The following is a 24,259-nucleotide window of genomic DNA, read 5'->3' on the forward strand; positions in this document are numbered from 1 at the left end:
AGTTCATCCCGTGCAGTTACACATACACAGACACTCATTGGGTCGGGGGCATTATCTGCCCAAACATTGGTTTGAAATCGATCGACGAACCTCATTGTAGTTTTAACTGCTAGACACAAGACAGGCCAACTATTACTGAGGGTTTGTTGGCTAAAAGATTCCAACTGACCTGACCGGGATTCAGGTGATTTCAGTTGCAAGTATATGTGTCAGATCCGGGCCACTCCATACCCTCTCAGATAACCGAGATAGTTGGGTGCTGCCTTGTGGACCAGAAAGGTAGGTTTTTATATTGACATCAACACTGAAGTGGAACTGTACTTCAAAGGTGCTGAATTTTAGACCGTGTATAGTTTATGGAGAGAGCGAGGTCGATTTGTATTCTCCAAAAACACTTAAAAGAAAGTAATTTTGTTAAATCAATATGGTGTTTCGAATGTCAACAGACATTTCGAACTGTACATTTAATCGGGTTCACATAAAGTCTCATGTTGCAGAACATATTTAGGAGAAGTGATTTACGGGCACACAAAAAAGCACATGACAGCAGGGCAATGTTGATATATATGTATGTTACTTCACATGGCAGCAGGGCAATGTTAATATATATGTATGTTACTGCACATGGCAGCAGGGCAATGTTAATATATATGTATGTTACTGCACATGGCAGCAGGGCAATGTTGATATATATGTATGTTACTGCACATGGCAGCAGGGCAATGTTAATATATATGTATATTACTGCACATGGCAGCAGGGCAATGTTAATATATATGTATATTACTGCACATGGCAGCAGGGCAATGTTAATATATATGTATGTTACTGCGCATGGCAGCAGGGCAATGTTAATATATATGTATGTTACTGCACATGGCAGCAGGGCAATGTTGATATATATGTATGTTACTGCACATGGCAGCAGGGCAATGTTGATATATATGTATGTTACTGCACAAGGGCAGCGGGGCAATGTTGATATATACGTATGTTACTGCACATGACAGCAGGGCAATGTTGATATACATGTATGTTACTGCACATGGCAGCAGGGCAATGTTAATATATACGTATGTTACTGCACAAGGGCAGCAGGGCAATGTTAATATATATGTATGTTACTGCACAAGGGCAGCAGGGCAATGTTAATATATATGTATGTTACTGCACATGGCAGCAGGGCAATGTTGCACAAGGGCAGCAGGGGCAATGTTGATATATATGTATGTTACTGCACATGGCAGCAGGGCAATGTTGATATATATGTATGTTACTGCACATGGCAGCAGGGCAATGTTGATATATATGTATGTTACTGCACATGGCAGCAGGGCAATGTTGAGATATATATGTATGTTACTGCACATGGCAGCAGGGCAATGTTGATATATATGTATGTTACTGTACATGGCAGCAGGGCAATGTTAATATATATGTATGTTACTGCACATGGCAGCAGGGCAATGTTAATATATGCGTATGTTACTGCACATGGCAGCAGGGCAATGTTGAGATATATATGTATGTTACTGCACATGGCAGCAGGGCAATGTTGATATATATGCACATGGCAGCAGGGTATGTTTATGTATGCTGCACATGGCAGCAGGGCAATGTTGATATATATGTATGTTACTGCACATGGCAGCAGGGCAATGTTGATATATACGTATGTTACTGCACAAGGGCAGCAGGGCAATGTTGATATATACGTATGTTACTGCACATGGCAGCAGGGCAATGTTGATATATATGTATGTTACTGCACATGGCAGCAGGGCAATGTTGATATATACGTATGTTACTGCACATGGCAGCAGGGCAATGTTGATATATACGTATGTTACTGCACATGGCAGCAGGGCAATGTTGATATATATGTATGTTACTGCACATGGCAGCAGGGCAATGTTGATATATATGTATGTTACTGCACATGGCAGCAGGGCAATGTTGATATATATGTATGTTACTGCACAAGGGCAGCAGGGCAATGTTGATATATATGTATGTTACTGCACAAGGGGCAGCAGGGCAATGGCAGCAGGGCAATGTTGATATATGTATGTTACTGCACAAGGGCAGCAGGGCAATGTTGATATATATGTATGTTACTGCACATGGCAGCAGGGCAATGTTGATATATACGTATGTTACTTCACATGGCAGCAGGGCAATGTTGATATATATGTATGTTACTGCACAAGGGCAGCAGGGCAATGTTGATATATATGTATGTTACTGCACAAGGGCAGCAGGGCAATGTTGATATATATTTGTACGTTACTGCACATGGCAGCAGGGCAATGTTGATATATACGTATGTTACTGCACAAGGGCAGCAGGGCAATGTTGATATATACGTATGTTACTGCACAACATGGCAGCAGGGACAATGTTAATATATACGTATGTTACTGCACATGGCAGCAGGGCAATGTTGATATATGTATGTTACTACATGTACTAATGTTGCATTGTATTTGCAGATGCTTGTTTTACAACTCTGCATCTATTCGATAATTCTCCACATGTCGTCTGCTGAACGATGCGCATGCGCCACCGGAAATGTTCATGTCCGTAGTGGTGCTGGTGTCAGCCACAGCGTTGTGGGCACGATGACGCCGGGTGAGTGTGCCAGCTACAAAGGTGACGAAATCCCTGTGGGCAGCATGCAGTGGGCTCACGTCGAATACAAAGGAAACGTACGTTTCACTAAACTTTTAAGGTGAATGGCATTGGGTACAGGTTCCCTACTTTAAGTTAGGACATCTTCTCCCCGATATTTACACAACTGAACTACAGTTTGTACAGTACATTAAGTAAACAGTTGAAAAGTAAAGAGTTGGAAAGCACGAGAACAGAGAGAGAGCAAAGTAGTTTGCTAAAGGTAATCTTGAATTATTAGAATCTATCCATTCTTTCATTGTACTGTCAGGCAGATTTGTGTTGTAATAGTAAAAACGAAATTGCACTTACTATTAAGTATTTTCCGACACTAATGGTTCTAACGTTAAAAGCGGCTATATTACAGTTTATGATTGTTACATTTCCAGAAAGCTATGTTTATCGTTTGTTAATATCATGCTTTTCTCCGCACGATTATTATATCTCTAATTTATCTGTATTCCGGAGCGGTATTCAGATAAGCACCATACTGCTTGTTTACCAATCCGGTTCCTCTTTTGGGAATAAATATGTTTAGTTATGAAAGTGATTATACATCATTAATTCTATTAAATGGTTTACGAACACAACAGATATGTGATGTTGGTCTATAGTTAGATACAACATTATGGTCACCTTTGTTGAACAATGTCATTATATTTGCCTTATTCCACTAACCAGAAAACACATTTTGCTCCAATTATAAAGACTTAGTGTTCAAGTGTTACCCATGAGTAAGCATTTAATTATATCCCAAATGGCATATTTAGCTATAACCAACTTGTAAAATGTACATTTTGTACGAAATATAAAAATCTTTAGAAATCATATCATTGTTCTTAACGCGTGTTATGGGCTCAAAATACACATCAAATGTTTCAGCTTTGTTGATAAGAGAAAATATAGTAGAAATTTTATTAGTGTCGTTTTCTTTCAAAGCTGTAATGCAATTTGATGTACCGGTGTAAGTTATTACTACGTGATATTTCCAATTTGGAAGGTTTGTTACCCGAGCGTAACTCCAATACTAATGCATCTATCTAAGAAATAACATTTGCTCTACCCCCATATATAGTGTAATAAAATACAGTTTTAAACTATTGTAGTTGAACACACCCCGGTCTGTTTCACCTTATTACCTGCGCCCCTATGTTAAGTGAAACAAAGTACCATATAAACGTAATATGACACCACTTAAATGGTTAGTTCTTGGTTACCTATCCATACTCAGACTAAGCAATAAAAAGGATTTAAATTTTATGTTTTCGTTTAAGTTTGCTTCAGTTGTTTCCCTGGACTGGGAAGCTGTAAATATAGCCGACATTCTCAGTCTGTTGTTATTGTGGTTCTACCAGACTGAAACAGCTGCAGGCCATTAAATGTATTGTATAGAGAGTATTATTGTACTACATGATATGGTAACTGACGTGAATCCTATGTCGCCGCTACACCAACACCGTCTGTCCTGGTTTGACTGCAGTATATTGCTAAGTGACATGTACGGGACAGTTCTAACGCCTGGACCAAATATCCAGGAACGCTTTGTGGCTATTGTGGTAGGACAGATGACTTGCCACATTCCTCCTCGGTTATAACATTCAATTCTCCATCATATAGTCACCGACAAATGAGCCCGCGCACTGGTTCTTTTAGCGAAGCATCTCAGTAAACACACCTTATATTCGCGTAATCTTTCAGATTGTTTAATTTATATATAAAAAGGTCATTTATGAGAGCATGAAGTCAACAATTCTCACCAATCTGTATGTTCCATAAGTAACATAAGTGTATCATGGGCGCCCTTGTCGTAACAGCGGGTGTCTCCCTTGTAAGATAATGTGGGGCATAGATGAGTGTCTATTACTACAGTTTGTGTTTCTTTATGATTACTTGTTTGTCAGCCTGGGTAATCTGGCCACTAACTATCACTGGGTCCAATAACGTACTTGATTTCTCAGTTACCCTGGTTCATTAGTAAAGACATCGTGCACACTGTTTGTGCATTTAACACATCTGGTATGTGCAGTTTTTCATCCGACATAAAGTTTTCATGTATATCCACCCAAAACGGTAAGTTCCCTCAAAATATCTTGTACTAATTCAATACTATTTAAGCTTGTTCAAACATTAGTTGGTTGGTTGACTGGTTAGTTGTTTACTTTAAACATATTTTATTCGAAAATGAAATGGATTGGGCAAAAGTTATCCAACTTAGGAACGCCCTTTCCCAGAAGTTACATATGTCATATTTACAATTTAAAAAACATTGACAACAGGGATTTGTGGAAGGAATTTACAAGGTATTTAAAGAGGATGTGTATAGTATATACAAGAATAAACCTACAAAAATCTTTCAGTGAGCTTAATATATCTATGTACATGTTCAAATAATAATTCATTTTCATATAGTGATAGTGTAACATGACCAAATAACAATACATCTAGATTAATGGGTATGCGATGTTTAACGAGTATTTATTTGCAAACAAATCTTTACGCTGCGTTGTGTACAAAGAACATTCTAACAGATAATGCCATGAATTTTCACATGAACACCACAAGTACAAGAAGCATCTGATCTAAAATTAATTCTGAATAAATCGTAATTAAGCGGACTTGTTTTGTACCTTAGTTTTGTGTGAATAATGTTCAGTTTCCTTGTACCAGACCAAAAGAAAGGTGGGGCTGCATTTATTTTATTTTGAATTTTCAATTTAAACCATGCTAAAGAATCTATATTTCTTATTTCTATGGGAACTTTGTTCCACATTCGTATAGTAGATGGAAAAAAAGATGATAAGGAAAGTTTCAATCTCGTAAATGGAAGGGAGAAGTTTAAAGAGTTGCGAAGGTTATAAGATGATTTTTGGCCAACATATGTAGGTAGTAATTCCTGAAGGTATGATGGTGCAATATTGTGAAGAATCTTATAAAATAAGCAAAGTTTTCTTTTTCTTCTACGTTCACTAAGGGTTTCCCAACCAGTTTCAAAAACAAATGATCATGAGAAGTATATTTTGGAAGTCCTGTCAATATACGAGCTACTTCCAACTGTAACTGTTCTAAGGAGTTACATGTAGTTTGATCAGCTGTACACCCATCCTATAATTCACACGCATATTCAAAATGAGGACGAATGAAAACAGTGTAGATCTTAATTAGCGTTGTTCTTTTTAACAAAAACTTAAATTTCTCATTGAATTTATCATTTTGGAGGTTTTCTTGTGATGGGACCAGCCTCCATTTCAAGATAATGTTACACCAAGATGTTTATGAAAAAGGTACAGATATAAATTGTCTATTTGTCACTATCTCTGGTAGAGAACAATACAGCCTCTGTCTTGTCTGGGTTGTATTTGAGTAACGAGTTCTTAGCCCAATCACTTAACGAGCTTAAATTTTCATTCATAGTTACTTGTAATGATTGCATGTTATTGGAAGGTGCACCGAGTGATGTGTCATCAGCAAACAATCTTGTTGAGCACTTTAATACATAGGCTATTTCGTTCACATACACAATGAAAAGAAAGGGACCCAAAACTGAACCCTGTGGGACTCCGGCTTGTAGTGTTCTCGAATGAGATAATGTGCCATTCACAAAAACTGATTGAGTACGTTTGCTTATGTAACTAGCAAGCCAAGTTAGTAAGTTACCTTTAACACCATACATATCCAATTTCAATAAAAGCCCTCTATGCCAGCCAAGATCAAAAGCTTTAGAAAGATCACAAAATACCATACAATAGTTTTCTTTGTTATCAAGCGATGTACATACATTGTGGTAGATTTCTATAAGTTGATGTACAGTAGAGTGGCCTCGCTGAAAACCAGCCTGATATTTGTACAACAATTTGTTATCAAGAAAGTAGTTATTAAGATGTTTAAAAACAACCCTTTTAAATATTTTACCGACACAACTGATTAGTGATATGAGTCTATAATTAGATACAGTTGAATTGTCACCTTTCTTAAATAGCGGCATAACATGGGCCTTTTTCCAAACATTTGGGAAAGTACTCGATCGAAGAGAAAGATTAAATAATAAACAAAGAACACTGCTTATAGAGTTAACAGTTTTCTTCAACAATTGATGACTAATTTTATCTGGTCCGGTTGCTTTCTTGGAAGGAATTGAATTAATGATATCAGAATTTTCTCTCACTGTTATAGTTATCATATCAATTGATGCATCAGTTCTTTGACAAAACTTAGGAAGTTGTATGTATTCATCATTAAGGTTTGAAATTGATTGAAAAAATTCATTTAGCTTGTCAGCTTTACCCAAATCAGAGAAAATAGATGGGCGCTCATCGTTACTGTTCTCTTTTAAACCTGGAATAGTTGAGCTGGAACCGGAAGATTTTACAATGTAACGTAAAGCTTTCCAATAAGAAGATTTGTTGTCTGCATACACTTCAAATAATAGTTCATTCAAGTTTGAGTAAAAATTGTCTTTAGCATACGCTTTCATGTTATTTACTTTGTTACGTTGCTTTCTATATTTTGTAAAGTCAACATCTTTCCGTGTTGGGATGCACTGCTTTGTGATAAAACTAAAATGTTCATAAAATAACTGACAAGCTTCATTGATATCATTACAATTATTAAACATGGAAAACCAGTCTTGTGAATCTATCAGTTGATTTAATTTTTTCAAAATCACCTTTCTTATAACACCATACGTCTCTAGTATAAGCCACTTGTGTAGATATATGAGCATTGATATTAACGTAGGTACCTTTATGATCACTGATGTTTTTACCGTAAGCTATCACTCCACAGTCTATGACTTCAACGTCATCGCTGACAATAACTGGATCTAATAAAGTACTGACATGTTCTGTAACTCTAGTCGGTTCACTAATAATGTTTCGCATATTTTTTCTATTCAGAATGTTATGGACAGCATGTGTATTGGAAGACAACATATTTACATTTATGTCACCAGTAACAATAACTGTACTAGATATGTCTAAAGCGGTTCCAAAACTGTTCTTTATTATATTCTGGTCTGTAGATTGCGCAGATAATTAATGGCTTTTTAGGAAGAAATACTTCAATCCAGACGGATTCGTCGTTTATATTTTCTAGTTCAACAAGTCTTTTAAAATTAACATTGTTTCTAACAAAAATCATAGCACCACCACAAAAAAGCATTTCTATCTTTCCTAATGGGGTCATGAAACTCATTCCATTTTAGATTTTCATCAGAAATAGATTCATCAAGGTGAGTTTCAGTCAAACATACAACATCATAATCTGACAACATTTCAGACAAATACCTTTGCTTGTGACGAAAACTTCTTACATTTAAGTGACATATAGAGAGTGATTGATCTGGGCTTACTTTGGGAGGCCCGGGATTTGACTCTATATCTCCGGCAAGCTGGAATAACAATAGGATAATCAACGCAGCGTTTACATTGTTGAAACTTGATTGAAGTAAGCACAGAACAAAAATGACATAACATGTTTTCCATTCAATAAGTAACAATTCGAAAGCTAGGTGAATTTCTTGTGAAAATATATATGTCAAGTTGTGACAAATCGTAAAAACTAGGTCAGGTCTGATTTGAAAGTGTTTCTGTTTGTAGTAACAACGCACACCTTGGTATACCCCGATCACCGCACGGTACTGTGTTATGTCATTACCCATATGGCTGATTGAGTTTACAGAGGAAAAGCAAGACAATGCGGATACGTGATAGGGTTTGGCTGATGTTACTCAAAATAGTTTTATAATTTCGTTTATCGAACAATTTGGATACTATGTGTGTTCTAAACTTGTGCTTTGGTATACTGTTGAACATGGACAAGTTTACAGTACAACAGTTTGATAGAACATTTATGTACAAGGTTTGGAGAATGGTGAGGGTATATACATGTACAGTGATTAGATACAACCAAAAACATGAATTAGCAGGTATTTTGTATACTATGAAAGCGTAGTGTATGTAATAAGATACGTATAACAATATCAGGCATATATACTCACTGAGTCGTGTAAATAAATCCAAACGATTAATAAGGACACATATTATATCTCAAGTCACAACACATTTTAGCGACTGTATTTGGCCAGATCCGACTCGGTATGAACAACTCGGATTCTGCCTTCACATTGTTCACATATATACACACGTCCATCACGAGTCCAGGTCGAGTAGATTCGTCCTTGACGTCTCAGATCTCTCGCCATCTTGAACAATCGGTTACGGTGTTGAGTTAGATCCCCGTTAATGAAAACTGATGTCCTCTTGTGTTGTAACTTTCTCCTGTTAGTAATCACTTTGTTACGATCCCAGTAACTGATAAACTTAACAATAATCGCCCTGTTTCTGCCTGAAGACGGTGAACCCACTCGATGACACCTATCGATATCTGTAGCTGATATGTCCGGGTGCACATCCTTCAGAACATCAATGACGATTTCTTCAACACCTTCTTTCTCTTCTCCCTGTTGTTCCTTGATTCCTGTGATCCTGACTGAATTTCGACGGCTATATTGTTCCAGTTCATCAGTCTTGAGCTCCAACTGGTTAGTTGTTGTTGACACATGTCATCGTATCCCAATTGCGTAGATCGATGCTCATGCTGTTCACACTGGATTGTCTGGTCCAGACTCTAATACTTACAGACCGTCGCCATATAGCTGGAATATTGCTGAGTGCGGCGTAAAACTAAACTCACTCACGCACTCACTCATTCCTGAGAGCTTCAACTTCGTCGGACGCGAGTGCGTTTATTGTCTTAGGCTAACGTTTGCTTGAATCAACGTATTGCTCAGCTTGTCAGCACGTCGTTTATAAAGTTAACTGACGGTTTGTAGGATTACGAGTTGGTGGACTGAGTTGTCTGTATCATTGGTCTGGGTGGGTTTTTTTTCCTATTTTAGCGGATGGGGGTCTTTAGGTGATCCCGAATGTTCCCCAGGTAGCTTAAACATCTGGCTCTGTGATTCGTTCTATCAGACAACAAAGTGGGAGACAACCTGAGTCACAGGCTTGTCTTCCTACTGGCACTCCATAAAGTCCTCACTCTCTACACTCGACTTCAAACGTTCAGGTAATCGTTGTGATACCAATGTCGCCATGTTGAGAACGAGAGCCTGTAGCTTCAGCAAGTGTATAACATTGTACATGACTTTATATCACACAAAGCAAAACTCTACAAGTCTAAATGGCCTCTGGTTAAAGGACATCGTACCTGATCCAATATAAATTTATTAGAAATACCTGATGTTCGTGACAATATCAAGTAACTTGTATTTCAGGATGGTTTTGTAGCTGCGAGCTGGCTCAAATTTCAAGATTGCACAAGTACGTTCATCGTTTACTCAGTCATATGTCCGTGTATGGCACTGCAAGTGTTAGCAGCAGGACGGCTGATGTCACCAATACTCCACACACTGTACTCGTGTGATGAATTAATCCTGTGCAGACTTTCCCACTTGGCTACCATTACTGCTCCTTCCCGTCTATCGTGGTTCAACGTTGGCCCGGTAAAAGATGATGTACATTTAATCAATTATTGTAGATACCAAATGTCTATGCGCAACACAGTTAAACCGTCAGTTGCTTGTGTTTGCATGTACATGTTCATAGTGTCCAGCACTGTTCTTTTCAGTTCAACATGTTTCAAGTCAGTGCGCATGCGCCACCGGAACTGTGCATGTGCGAAGTGGAGCCGGGGCAAGTCATGGTGTCATCGGGACCTTGACCCCGAACGCATGCCATACCTACAAAGGCACAACAGCGCATGCAGGTGGATTAGACTGGGCCAATATTGACTACAACGGGAAGGTTGGTGTTTTGGTCATCATGCTTGTTTATATATTTGCTATGATTCATAATTTGATTGGCATCTATTTAGTGTCAACGTGACACAAGGAGTTGTAAGTTTTACAACAGGTTATAGAACTTTGGCAACAAATCGTAAGAATCTCGACATGAATCAGTGTCTCGCTTTGACGTCCTCAATTCATTTTCTAAAATAAATGTTCACAAAGCAACTGGTCCGGATAATCTTTGTGGTAAAGTTTTTAAAAAATGTCGTGAACAATTATCCCACATTTTTGAAACAATTTTTCAAATTTCTATCAACAGTCATTCTATCCCAAGCATTTGGAAAACTTCAAATATTATCCCAGTACCTAAAATCCCCACACCCACCATTGATAATGACTTCCGCCAAGTTGTTTTGACGTCTATACCTATGAAGTGTTTGAAAAGAATTGTAAAGCGTTTGTCCTGAAAGAAACAGAGCACTTTCTCAACCCTCTTCAGTTTGCCTACAGGGCTGGGCGAGGTGTCGAGGACGCTACCATCACTTTATTAAACAATATTTACAAACATTTAGAACTTTCCCATTCCTATGTCGAATTCTGTTTGCTGACTTTTCTTCAGCTTTTAATATCACCCAGCCTAACATTAATTTCAATGCAAAAGCTCTGTGATATGTCAGTCAACCCATGAGTTATAAAATGGATAGAATCTTTTCTTGTAATTTTTATAGACCCCAGTTTGTAACTGTTAATAGCACCCAATCAGCAACAACATTCGTATCCACTGGTGCCCCGCAAGGTTGTGTTCTTTCCCCGCTTTTATTTATTTTATATAAAAATGACTGTATCAGTAGGTTTTCACAATGTTTAACTGTAAAGTTTGCCGATGACGCCGGACTCGCTGGATTTACAAGGCACTCGGGGAATGACTATTGCTCTGAAATCACAAAATTTCTTGATTGGTGTAAAATCAACTTCCTCAAATTACATGTACATGTTAAGAAAACAAAAGAGATGGTAATTGATTTCTGGAAAAGTAAAAGTGAGCCGTTGCCAATTGTCATTGATAACGAAACTATAGACAGAGTTGAGGAATATAAGTATCCAAAATTGTTAACACCGCAAGTACAAGTTCTGCACTTAAAATGCAAAATATCGGTACTACTAACAAGCAGCAACTTGAAAAAAGCACGTACAATTTTAAATGACAGCACTCGTGTCCTATTTCCTGAATTTCAACTTCTTCCTTCTGGCCGACGAGTGCGCACGCCGATATTCAGAACAAACAGGGCTCGAAATTCTTTCATTCCAGCAAGCATCAGTGTTTTCAAATGAATTATTATAATGTTTGTTTATCATTTCATAATACTCTATCAATTGTTTCAAACTGTTATATTGATATGTTTTTAGTGCTAATGTTCCTCAGCCAAATTTTAATGTTGCCACTACAGCTGTAAATCTTAAATATATTATAATTTATTCATCATTTATCTTTACCTCATATATTGGGCGTTGTTGCCAGCTATTTTAGTACATGTAATATATGACATATGTATGGGTGTTTTTGTTGTCTTATGTATATGTATCTATTGTTGTATTGTATGTGTTTTCAACGTTAACCGTGTAAAGCAAATCTCCTTCGGGATAATAAAGTCTTGTCTTGTCTTATCTTATCTTATCTTATCTTATCTTATCTTATCTTATCTTATCTTATCTTATCTTATCTTATCTTATCTTATCTTATCTTATCTTATCTTATCTTATCTTATCTTATCTTATCTTCCTCACAATATTTGACAATTCCAAGTTATTTTTTTTATTTTCCAGGATGGATGGGTGGCGGACAGCTGGCTGACAATAGGAACATGTGCAGGTACAGGCGCTCCTCATGTTGCAGTCTTGTTATTACCGACAATTGATACATACTGTTAATAGAACTGACGTCTTGAATGGAGGGTTTGTATTACACATGTATACACATGGACGATAAACACAGAGATTCATCATTAGTTCTACCTCCAATAATTCCAGTGGTCACCAATTATAGTCCAGGTATCACCTGCGATGATAATGTCGGTCATTACTTCGAGTTGATCATTGTTGTCTGATAGCTCTCACGGCTACAGTTACTCCCAGCATGTATAACGAGGTTTGTTATCTGTGTGAATTCAATATATTTGGAACCGTTTTGCGTAAAGTGTCATTAACAATATCTCTCCTTATTGAGGAAACCAAGGGACCACTTCGACCTCCACCCAGCAACTACCCGGATGTCCCCACATCGTATCACGTGCTGCGTGGGGCGCTAGAGCACCAAAGGTGCATATTAGCAATCTACCAGCCACGCCCCAGAACGTGTATATTCATCACGGGGCCTCTGCCAGTTGCCACGATGAGACGACCTGCAAGTCCATTATGAGGTCTTATCAAAACTATCACATGGATGGACACGGTGAGGTCACGTCTCCTGGTATATTGTGTTTGATAGTTTACAAGGTACAGTGATCCAGTCAAACCACTAAGGCCTCACTAAGGCGTGCCTATATCCTATGTTCGTGGATCGAAATCCGATATTCTACCTGATTATGATCTGTCACTAGCCCGCATCATACGTGTTTGTGGGTATCACCGAAGTGGTGGTCGTTGTCTGGGGCCTCTAATGCCCTCCATCATGTCAGGATGGCCTCTCACATTAATCCGCCTGCTGTGATAAGCAGCGTAAAACTCAACTCAGTCATTCACTCAGTCGTTGAAACACACTCTCTTGCTGAAATACCGTTCCCAGTGAGACCGGAAACGGAAACGGTAATATGTTGGATGGGTATGAATACAGACATCGACATGTCCCGACCCTGGCAATATTCCGCTTACAACCGGAGGTAGGCAGGTGTGTCTCAGTGTGGAATGGTGGGGTATTAAGTGAATAATATACGAAAAAACATTTGAAAACATAATCTAAGACTTCAACTATGAACAACGACAATATCTGTCTAAACAGGCTGGGACGATATTGGTTACACCTTCGTCATCGGGGAAGACGGAAACGTGTATGAATCTCGAGGCTGGGACAAGGTTGGAACCCACACCCTCAACCATAACTACGACGGGCTTGGTAAGGCCTTCTGAATTAAACATAGCTTGTCTTAGAATTACAACGGATTTTGTAAGGCCTTCTCCATTAAACATAGCTTGACTTAGAATTTCAACGGATTTGGTATGGCCTTCTCCATTAAACATAGCTTGACTTAGAATTTCAACGGATTTGGTAAGGCCTTCTCCATTGGCCCTTTGAGGCCCATGATGTACGGAATACGATATTAAAAAGGGTATGTGTTTTATTTTTAGAATTACGGTGGAACAAGAAAGGTTTTTCTCCATTAAGCATAACTTGCCTTTGAATCTGAACTTTTCCAATAATGGTCATGTAGATTGTACACGTGTCATAGTTGTGTTGTGACCTGAAGTTTGCAGTTTTTCGGAGACTGTCTGACCTGTGGTTACGTTCTGGACAAATCCAGTTTCCATGAGTATACTTTCCTCTGCCCGGTAGTTAATGCATTTCACACGATGTCGCATGAAACCACAATTTGCGGATCGTGTGCAGTGTTACATTGCTTTGAATTTCTGGAGCGGAAAAGAAATACAGAATGTAATACTTACAGAGCGTATACCTTACACAACGTTTAGTAAACTCGACGTCTCGCTTACGTTAACAAGATACAGTGGACGATAGCAGTCTATCTTATTATATGTAACGTTATTATGCTATTTTGCCCATCATTATCATCATCAGCAGCTGTTTTTCAGGGTTCTGTGTGATTGGGGATTTCACTGATCACGTTCCTAACATGGATGCGCTCAACGCTGTGAAGCAGCTGATCAAGTGTGGCGTAGACAATGGCAAAATCCGCACGGACTACGTCATCTACGGCCACCGTGACGTCAGACAAACAGCCTGTCCTGGTCAGAAGTTTTATGACCTTATTCAAACGTGGCCTCATTACAAGTCTCCCCACTGATGTATGTGCTAATAAACCTAGTGGTAAAACCTCAAAACGTGAAGCTTTTCCAGTGTTATTTTACTCACAATATAGGGAAACATTCTGAAAGTTTTCGAATTGTATTGAAGAGTTTAGGTACTATGTACTCCCCAAAAAATGACATTTATCAATATATGTGTTGTGGAGTAAAACTCTAGGTCTTGGTTGTGGATTGTGGACCAACGGGTTATACTGATCAACCTCCTTTGGAGGACTAGTCTGTCTCACAGTCCCTGAGACACATGAAGATCCGGGGTAGAATAGGTCTTCAGCAACCCATGCTTGCCACAAAAGGCGACTATTCTTGTCGTAAGAGACGACTAACGGGATCGGGTGGTCAGGCTCGCTGACTTGGTTGACACATGTCATCGGTTCCCAATTGCGCAGATCGATGCTCATGCTGTTGATCAATGGATTGTCTGGTCCAGACTCGATTATTTATAGACCACCGCCATATAGCTGGAATATTGCTGAGTGCGGCGTAAAACTAAACTCACTCACTCACAGTCCCTGAATCGACTAACTCACTGGGTCTCTTTATCAATTTAAATGGGTTTATTTGTAACTATGAAAATTATACATATTCAGAGACTAAGCTTTAGTCTGTTGGACGACATGTCTGGCTTCTGAACATAACCGGTGCGTACAGACGCGCCACATGTTTTCAATGAACCTGCTGCGCAATGGCAGATTGTGAAACTAAAACGAAACCTTGAAATTTTGCTTGATCGAAAGAATCATTATAATTTGTAGAATTTATACTTTCCTAATGAGTTCATTAGGGAAGACCCTCAGTGGAGCATAGATTCAGTCGATTCGTGGTGTCTTGGTCTCCTGTTATACTTGTAGAAACTTGGTAATACATTATGAAAGGATACATCAAGTAGGAAAGCATACGACTAATTTCTAATGTAATTAAATCGGAGAGTATTTCTGGAAGTGTTGGACAGGAAGTGGATGCTTTCTACTTCACACAGTTGAGAACTGAGGTTTTCACAAGTGTCAGTTAGTCAAAACACCGGCCAAAGGGAGAGTAAACATCTCTGCCAGACAGCTGGTAGTTAGGGGCGAAAGGCGAACCATTCTTTAAGAGCCACATCCGCGACACGCCTGTTTCAAGCCGGTGTGAGTGAACAGTTGATTTGTGAACAAACAGGCAAGTACTTAAACTATAATCGTCATACCTGTTTCCATGCAAGTAAACTACCGGCAAAAGAAGTTATCCCTTTTAAATTTATTTTGTGGAAAAAAATAAGGTTTGAACCCCAGCAAAAAACATTCGCCAAAACGCAACATGGTCCCGATAACAACGTGAATAACTTATTGTAGGACTTTGATCCAAATATACGTGCATGATTGTGTCATAAATACCGATGTTGGACAGAGCAAGCATGCATACAGTAACCAAAAAATCATCACGGATATGCCAAGACTTACGCACGCGCACAACGAGACAGGGCGATCGCTATGGCCAATGTGGGAGTTCACAACGTCGGCTGGCAGGAACCTTCAACTGCAGCCCGGCCACAATCAGCAAACTGATAAACTGCTACCAGCAAACAGGCCAGACCCAAGACTGCCCACGATCGGGAAGGCCAAGAGTCACGACACCGGCCAAAGACCGCTACATCTGGGGGAAGATCCACCTCTGGAAGAGATTCGTGACGGCGACGTCAACAGCGGCGACAGCATCTGGACACTCCATCAGCAGACGAACAGTCCTTGGACGACTTGGTATGGCTGGTATACGAGCCTACCGCCCCTTCCGTGGAATGGCATTGACCCGTCTACACCGTCAACGCAGACTGCAATGGGCACGAACTGTACGTCGGTGACAGCGACGTAACTGCTCTTTACAGATGAAAATAGGTTCAGTCGGTTCAGAAGCGATGGCAGAGTTCGAGTTTTCCGACGTAGAGGAGAGCGACTGGTCCCAGACTGCGTTCAAGAAGTTCATCCGTACGAGGGAGTAGGCGTCATGGTATGGGGCGACAATTGTGGCCAGAGAACAAGATTGGTTATCATCTAAGGAAATCTGAATGCCCAGCGAAACAGGGATGAAGTGTTAAGAGCTGGGACAGCGTGTGCCACCTGGCCGACACAATTCTGGGCAAAACGTTCATTTCAAAGTCGATAGACACGTACTCTTCCATCACGGCACTGAAGCAGAAAGCGTGATTCGTCACCGAACCAATACACGTCACCAGTTTTGTAGATTCCAGATTTGAGCCCCGTTCCTCAAAGCGATCGTAGCGCTGAGGGGATCATAACTCCCATACTTTAACATAGACTTACGACTGTCGTAGCGCTGGAAATGACTACGTGGATATAGTCGCAGTCCAGGGCCTAGATTTTCCAAGCTCTCTTATCGCTAAGATAGTCGTAAGTGCTATACATTAACATTACAGCTTGTTCAGCTTGACCTTATCAAGTGAATACTAATGCATTGCGCGACCGTGTCACAACTGGTTGGGTCTATTATTGTGAAGGGGTGCACCTTTGTCAGTTGATTGTCAACATGTCCGAACAGCCGAGACAAGGTGGCCGTTTGACATCTCAGTGACGAGAAATCGTCAGCAATGTCCTTACTTTCTTTAAATATAGCTGCGAGCAGCGATAGCGAGAGTATCGGGGCTGACGTCTTGGCTTTACTTCTTTGGAGCCTTTTGCATCTCTCACATATCTCATGAATGTAGTAATGGTATTAGTTAATATGCAATCATATCATGAATGTAGTAATGGTATTAGTTAATATGAATCATATCACTGCTAGTCGAATGCTCTTCGACTGGAAGTACTGGGAGGTCATTAAGTTTCGATAAACTCATCACAAAACCTATTTTCGTACATTAAATAATATCACTTAGGTATCATGAATATCAAAACAGAAGAACCCTTTGTTCAAACAGTCAGAGAAACAAAAAAAAATTTTGTGGCCTCAACTATATAATTTGAAAGGTTCACTGTGACTGACATTATGTGAATCTAAATGTACGTCACATGTAGCTGACAAGTCGTGATGACTCGATTATTTACAGACCGCGGACATACAGCTTGAATATTGCTGAGTGTGGCGTAAAACTAAACTCACTCACACTCACGCTCACGCAAGTGAACTTGTGATTACACAGCAGTTAAGGTACTTCAGTAGTTTTGCATCAGTATCCATTACACTGTTACACTCGATCTGTTGCAACTGAATTCGTGAATCGAGAGCAGGTATATATACTGGAAATACACCTAAACTCGATACAGGTCACCTATGAAGTTTTAAAATCCATGCAAACAGCACCGAATTGTTAGCAAAAGCGTATTACTCTTCGGGCATTGCAAAGTCGGCGCCTGGTCGTTGTTGAACGATTTTACTAGCGCTTACTTCAGCTAGACCAGAGTTTCCCCCCTTAGACCACAGCTACAACTTTTACCCTGACCCGGAACGCTCAATCATTGACAATCTTTAAATACTGCCTAAAGACATAACCCTTACAAAAGATTGAATTACAATGAAGGAATAGCACCTGTACTGCAGTGTATTTTAATTTTGTGTAGCGCTAGCTCTCGTCATTGTCAATTGAAATTTACATCGTCTCCCATATCTGCACGTGGACCACGCTTTGCAGTGGTAGTCTCTTTATAGGAGATATCGTCCTTGCGCCTTCCTTCAGACTGTCGCATGTTTTGCACGGGTAATCTGCCGTGCCGTAAATGTCGATGAAACTTATGACACATTCGGCAATGTATCCCTGGGCCGTCGGTGATATAAAGAAGTCCCTATTTCGTTAAATCTGCCCAAACTTTGGGTTTTGAATGTAAGCATTATTTATGATGACTGGTACGTTGTTGGAAGACTTTTTGCGTGACGTTTCGCGTGTTCTGCCTGGAGTTGAGGGTCAGTTTGTTTGGCACTCTTTTTTCTTTCATTTGGGGCACGTCTCAAACAGTTTTTTCCCTTTTAGCTCCCATACGTTTTATCCACATGGATAATGTTGAACAGATGTTTTGATCAGTAAATTTTATGGCGCTCTTCAAAGTTTGAAAGCCGTAGCGCTTGCAGGGTCTTTTGACATAGGACCAAGAACAGAAAATGTTCAACAACCAAAGGCAACTTCAGAACAAGCGTTTAAAGTGTTGTATGTGGTAAGTTTCGTTTGGCACAAAATAGCAAAGTAGCCCGTGAAAGTTTTTGAAGACAACTTTTGCCCAAAAGTAGCGTCCAATATGGCGGCCATCATATAAACATAGGCACATTTGACGATGCTACTGTGTAGAAACATGCATAGACACAAAGTATGCAACGTTTGAAAGCCGTAGCCCTTGTAGTTTTAGTGCAGCACATTTTGGGAGGTATGCAGTCAGGATTTTGCTGAAAAACATCAACAAAAACTTCAATCCCAAATAGCGTCCAAACGGTGCATTTTAGCGACTTGAGCCGTCCAGGCGAAATTGTAGGCATTTTGATTGCGCATCTGCTCAAGAACTTTGGCACACATTGGAGCATTAGTTTTGGAGATATTTGAATTTGAAATTGAAATTTTTGAATTAATTTTGAATTATCTGCCCTTTGCTATTGGGCCTACAGCCTAGAGATTTTAAAGCGCGATATCTACACCTCGGTGGGCATCTGGGTGATTTTTGTCAAGGCATTCTGTCCAGCGGTGCTCTCTGTAGCTCTGTTACAAAATACGGCGGAAGAATAAATAATAATAATAATAATAATAATAAAAACACGAACGATTACAATAGGTCTCCTGCCTAAAGGCAAAGGAGCCCTAAGATGTTCGTGGCCCATCCTCGATGATCTCCAGGGTATACTATATATATATGTATAGTGGAGAGTGATCGTAACGTATACCTTGGAGATTACGGAGGATGTTCGTGGCCCATCCTCGATGATCTCCAGGGTATACTATATATATATGTATAGTGGAGAGTGATCGTAACGTATACCTTGGAGATTACGGAGGATGTTCGTAGCCGATCTTGCGTAGAATTGGTTTGTTGATATCAGTCCCATAAACAACTGATGCTACTCTGGTGAACATTGAGGAGATTGAGACTCCCCAGCCTCCAGACGTCCAATGGCAATGTTTCGATTTATAGCAGTGAGTCGCGGCATAACGATATTCTTTCATTTAGCTAAAAAAACACAGACCGGCGTTATAATGGCGCAATTATAACAATAAAACACTAATTTTGATACATATAATGGGGGGCCGGGAGGGAGGGGGGTATAGAAACTTAGTCTGATTATTTCCATAGTCTTTCTGATGATAATGCAAAGGTAGTGCAAACAATAATCTTTTGTTTCCATGTTTAATAACATCACAGCTTAGCGTTGAGGGTGTATAAAAGGTGGTGAGGTGAAAATTTATGGGGTTAACGTCGCACTTAAGAATATTTCGTATGCGTGTGTATGTATACCTACTTGTACTAGCCCAGACTTCAGCTGTTTTTATATTGCTAGCTCACTGAGATACCATGCCGCAGTTAAGCATGAATACCCCACTCAGACACATTATAATGACTCCGAGCCGACCAGGGCCCCGTTCCGCAAAGCGATCGTAGCGCTAAGATTACCGTAACTCCCATACTTTTAACATAGACTTATGACTGTCGTAGCGCTGCGATGGCTTTGAGGAACGGGGCCAAGCTGCCCTTGTTGTACCCATTAATACCGAGCAGGGACAAACAAGTACCATATTTTAACGTCTTTTGGTATGACACGGCCGAGGATCGAACCCGCGACCTTCCACTCCCCGGGCGGACGCTCTAACCACCACACCACGGAGGCGGTAGTGTATAAAAGAGCTTCCGGAGATCAAAAGTGTGAAGAGAACCAAACAGATCGATGATCCCAACCTAACACCTTACCATCAGCTGAAAACATGGTGTGTGTTTCCTGTGATTGTCTTTCTCAATTTGGAATTATATTACTTTTCAAAACCGTAAGTGTTGGTATTCAAGGGGTTAATTGATTGCACATATACCATATATGTGCATAAGAAAGCAAAGCGGCTAATTACAATTGTATTTACAAGAACAGAATAACATGGGGTGGCCACAGAGTCTGTACAACCCTCTGGGCTAGGGCTACCTGTGTAGAGGAGTCCAAACCCTACTATTGCCAAGAATTTTCATCTTCTGACTATTTGTTAAAATTGAAATAATATAACAATAAAGGTTGGTTGATGATACAAAATTGGGGGTGCATTACAATACCTTACAATAATCGAACACACAGAGGAGAGCGCTTTATACTGCTAATCCTAATTAAACTGCCGATAGTCTTCTTGACACGTTTACTGGATGCTTCAATGATCTATGGTATTCCAACAGACGCGCTGAGCTAAATCCCAATGAGCCTAAAGTAATTGTTTAATGTCATTCTAATAAGGGTGGCGACATGTTTACTTTTCAAAACATATCCAGGCAATTTATTACGCAATGAGACATAACAGTTGCCTCGCTGAAAGGTGTGTCTAGGAGATGAGTGCGTGTTGCCTCGGGCTTGGATTTACCTGGAACATCTTTTAAACTATATCTGTTGTGTAACTTGTACCTTTCTGAATAGTATGTCTGTGAGGTGAGTTTTATTACCTTAGACTGTTGTGTTTCTCTAAGCTATTTCTGACCTTGGTGTAACTAATATTTTTTAAATATCTGAATAATAATGTATCACTTGTTGTTGTCATAAATAATAATGATTTTTTTTATAAAGTATTACTCCATGATAACTGTTCACGCTATGTATTTCACAGCAAGATAAGGAGCTTATAGTGAAATTTGTGGAACTGACAACATGTGCAAGCTTAATGCAAGAATTGGTAACACCGCTCATGTATTCTGATAATGTCTGTATCAGATGGTGGCGATCAATAGACCATTTCTATTTTGTATTGTCACAAAAAAGTTTTCTACTTTTAAAGATATATGCTAGCTAGTTTTAACTCATTTTATTATAATCTAGAACTTTTACTGTCCTTCCTTGACATGATTTTATATATGTGCATGTATTATGAATTTAGAACTAGTTTTAGTCACGATGTGGCTGAAATATTGCCGATGTGACTTTAAATCTTAACTCACTCACTGTATCAGATGGTATGTATGTCCACATGAACACGCCAGATTAGACAAAAGCAAGAAAGTGATTATGAAAGTTAAACCAAACAATTATGATTACAGGGCTTCACTTTGAGCAGGGGGCGGTGGGGTAGCCTAGTGGTTAAAGCGTTCGCTCGTCACGCTGAAGATCCGGGTTCGATTCCCCACATTTGTACAATGTGTGAAGCCCATTTCTGGCGTCCCCCGCCGTGATATTGCTGGAATATTGCTAAAAGCGGCGTAAAACCCAACTCACTCACTGACTCACTTTGAGTAACGTGTCTGTTTTAAATGCAACGTTTTAAAACGCTATAAATTGTATTATGAAAATGTTCTATAGATCTGAAAATATGGAATGATACATTTGTGGCTTTTAACAGCCATGACCAAGTCGGACCGAACATATGCCAAACGCAGATTGAGACTATTGTGGAAGTCCAGAAGGAAAGCAGGCCACTGTGAACAACGGACCACTTATATTTGCATGTGGTGTATTGTGTCGTAACAATATTGGAATGCACAACACTACAGATATAAAAACATTTGGGGATACACAGTTCAGTTGCTTTGGACAACTAAGACTGATCAACACTTTTGATTGAGGCTATGTTGGGAATGTAGAATGAGAAGGGTTTTAATGGGCCAACTATCTTAATTGTTATGCATTTGCCGTTACAGAAAGGTATTGTTTACTTTGTAGGTACATTTAGCACTATCTTATGGATTTAGACACACTTGGGAATCTATGTGTGACGTTTAGCTAGCCTTTTGACAGCAGGCGCAAATTAAGTCGGACCGAACATTGTGAAGTGGAGTCTATGTTGAGAATATACACTACACAAATTATGAACGGTCCCTTATCTCCACATGTGATGTATGTGACGTTACAGAATGGTAGATATAATATACTACATATCACAGAATACAGTGGTCCAATGGTCAAAAACCTGTGTCCACACTTTTTGTGCGTATCAATTGTAAACCTGAACTGGTGTGAAGTCTCTCTCGTGGAACGAAAATTAGAGGCATGTAGGTGCGCCAATTTGGAGTTATGTCCCTTGAGTGGGCACGGAAGTAAGGAACCTGAAAGGAGGCAAGGGAAAGAAACGGTGTTGGGAGCTATGTTGTGTACTGGCTACGGAATCTGAAAGTAACCAGTTGCACCAATAGGCGGCGATGATCAGTGTTTCAAAAGTGTTTTTATCGTGACAATTCTGCTTCTCGCTCACAGCTTCTCGCGTCTCGCTCGTCGGATATGTCCTCTGCCTGGACGATAGCCCTTGTGTTGGTATGCAGCTTTTTAAGCGTCAGTGGAGATGAACAAAGCGACGAAGCAAATACAACACTGTCTTTAGTGCAGCTTGTAAGTAGTAATATTATAGATAAATCGCCATTATTACACATATGATCTGTCCTCAAACAGAATCACCGAATACTAGACGTCCCATGAAGTTCATAATGAACAAATTTTACAGAAAAAAACCCTGTAATGGTGGGTATGGGGTCAGTAGCCATCATTTGTGTCAGATATCTCAGTTGGTATGGACTGTCCGGTTTCCGTATCACCTAGCCTACAATAACTGGACCACATATGGGTTAATGTAAGATATTTCGGTATTGGTGTCCCGATCACTCTAAAGACAAATTCCTTGATGTCTCGTACCACTTAGCATATTCCCATGTTTACTATTTATTTGTGATGTATTCAGAAATTAAGTTTGGCCATTCTGCAAACTTTGAGTGACTCATATGAGTTGCTGCATAGAGTTTTAGTCATTTTCTGTTACGAGAAAATGGTTCAGAAAATCAAAACAGTGGAAACAGAATTTTCCACCTGACTATCACGGTCGACTATCCCAACCAGTTAGCCTTCATACAAACATATCATGATCTACATCGATCACTACTGCTACCCTCAATTAAACAAATTAAGTTTGGGAAAGATTTCCTTCCATTCCCCCATTTCTTTCTTCCGCAGATTAACAACGGTAAAGCAAAGTGTATATATTGTACTTAGTTTGGGGTTTTTAGTTATTTTTATGAGTTTTCTGGTAATTGTTGTGTTAGTTTTTGTTAATAATTTTAGTATATATTAATTTACAAATATTATTTGGGATGGGGGAACGGGAGGAACTCTAACCCAAAAGTTTCAAATATTCTCTTGTAATACATTTTTTAATGTTCCCTAGTATCACTTTCAATTTATTTGCACATTTATTTGACATAACAATGAATGTTTATAACATATGTTATATTTACACTTGACCACTTTCTAAAATGGCATTGTGTATTTCACAATGAAAGTTCGCATCAATATATTGTCTGACAGTGGATGCAGGTAAATATGGAAGTAGATGATGTGATGATAGTAACATGACTTACAAAATATAAAACAGTTTAATGTACAACATGTTTACACTGTAATATGTACATCATGATATCTAAATTAGGCTTTTGTCTCAGGACACCTGGTAATGATTGCATACATCATGCTCCTTCAACAAGTCTACATATACAGATTTCTGCTTTCCTTGACAGTTGTTTCGCCATGGTGATAGAGCCCCCCAGAGCACCTACCCAACGGACCAGTACCAGCAAGACGCCTGGCTGATGGGGTGGGGAATGCTGACTGATGTAAGTATCAGGATATCAGGATAGTGCT

At 39.5% G+C, this 24,259-nt stretch overlaps 2 protein-coding genes and 1 long non-coding RNA gene across 4 annotated transcripts in view; 2 read left to right on the plus strand and 1 right to left on the minus strand.

Moving 5' to 3' along the window:
• The first annotated feature begins 27 nt into the window (after positions 1-27).
• On the plus strand, positions 28-14,509 carry LOC124278155 (peptidoglycan recognition protein 1-like). Its single transcript, XM_046713890.1, has 8 exons — positions 28-279; positions 2,493-2,708; positions 9,944-9,989; positions 10,297-10,472; positions 12,281-12,326; positions 12,681-12,905; positions 13,452-13,565; positions 14,261-14,509. Exons 2-8 carry the CDS (start codon positions 2,493-2,495, stop codon positions 14,470-14,472), a joined length of 1,035 nt encoding a protein of 344 aa, XP_046569846.1. The 5' UTR covers positions 28-279; the 3' UTR covers positions 14,473-14,509.
• LOC124278156 lies at positions 4,876-23,184 on the minus strand. The gene is made up of 3 exons (XR_006899003.1): positions 23,173-23,184; positions 13,937-13,944; positions 4,876-5,041 (listed from the first exon to the last, which is right to left on the minus strand). It is a non-coding gene; the product is annotated as an uncharacterized LOC124278156 (long non-coding RNA).
• LOC124278154 (prostatic acid phosphatase-like) overlaps positions 22,660-24,259 on the plus strand; it is a 21,373-nt gene continuing 19,773 nt past the window's right edge. For both annotated transcript variants that reach the window (XM_046713888.1, XM_046713889.1), the window contains exons 1-2: positions 22,660-22,960; positions 24,136-24,231. In XM_046713888.1, coding sequence (XP_046569844.1) covers positions 22,853-22,960; positions 24,136-24,231 — 204 coding nt within the window. In that variant the 5' untranslated portion in view covers positions 22,660-22,852. The remainder of the gene's footprint in view (positions 22,961-24,135; positions 24,232-24,259) is intronic.

The sequence above is a fragment of the Haliotis rubra genome, unplaced genomic scaffold (genome assembly GCF_003918875.1).
Source record: "Haliotis rubra isolate DU_JTF1 unplaced genomic scaffold, ASM391887v1 Scf232, whole genome shotgun sequence".
Classification (NCBI taxonomy): Eukaryota; Metazoa; Mollusca; class Gastropoda; order Lepetellida; family Haliotidae; genus Haliotis; species Haliotis rubra.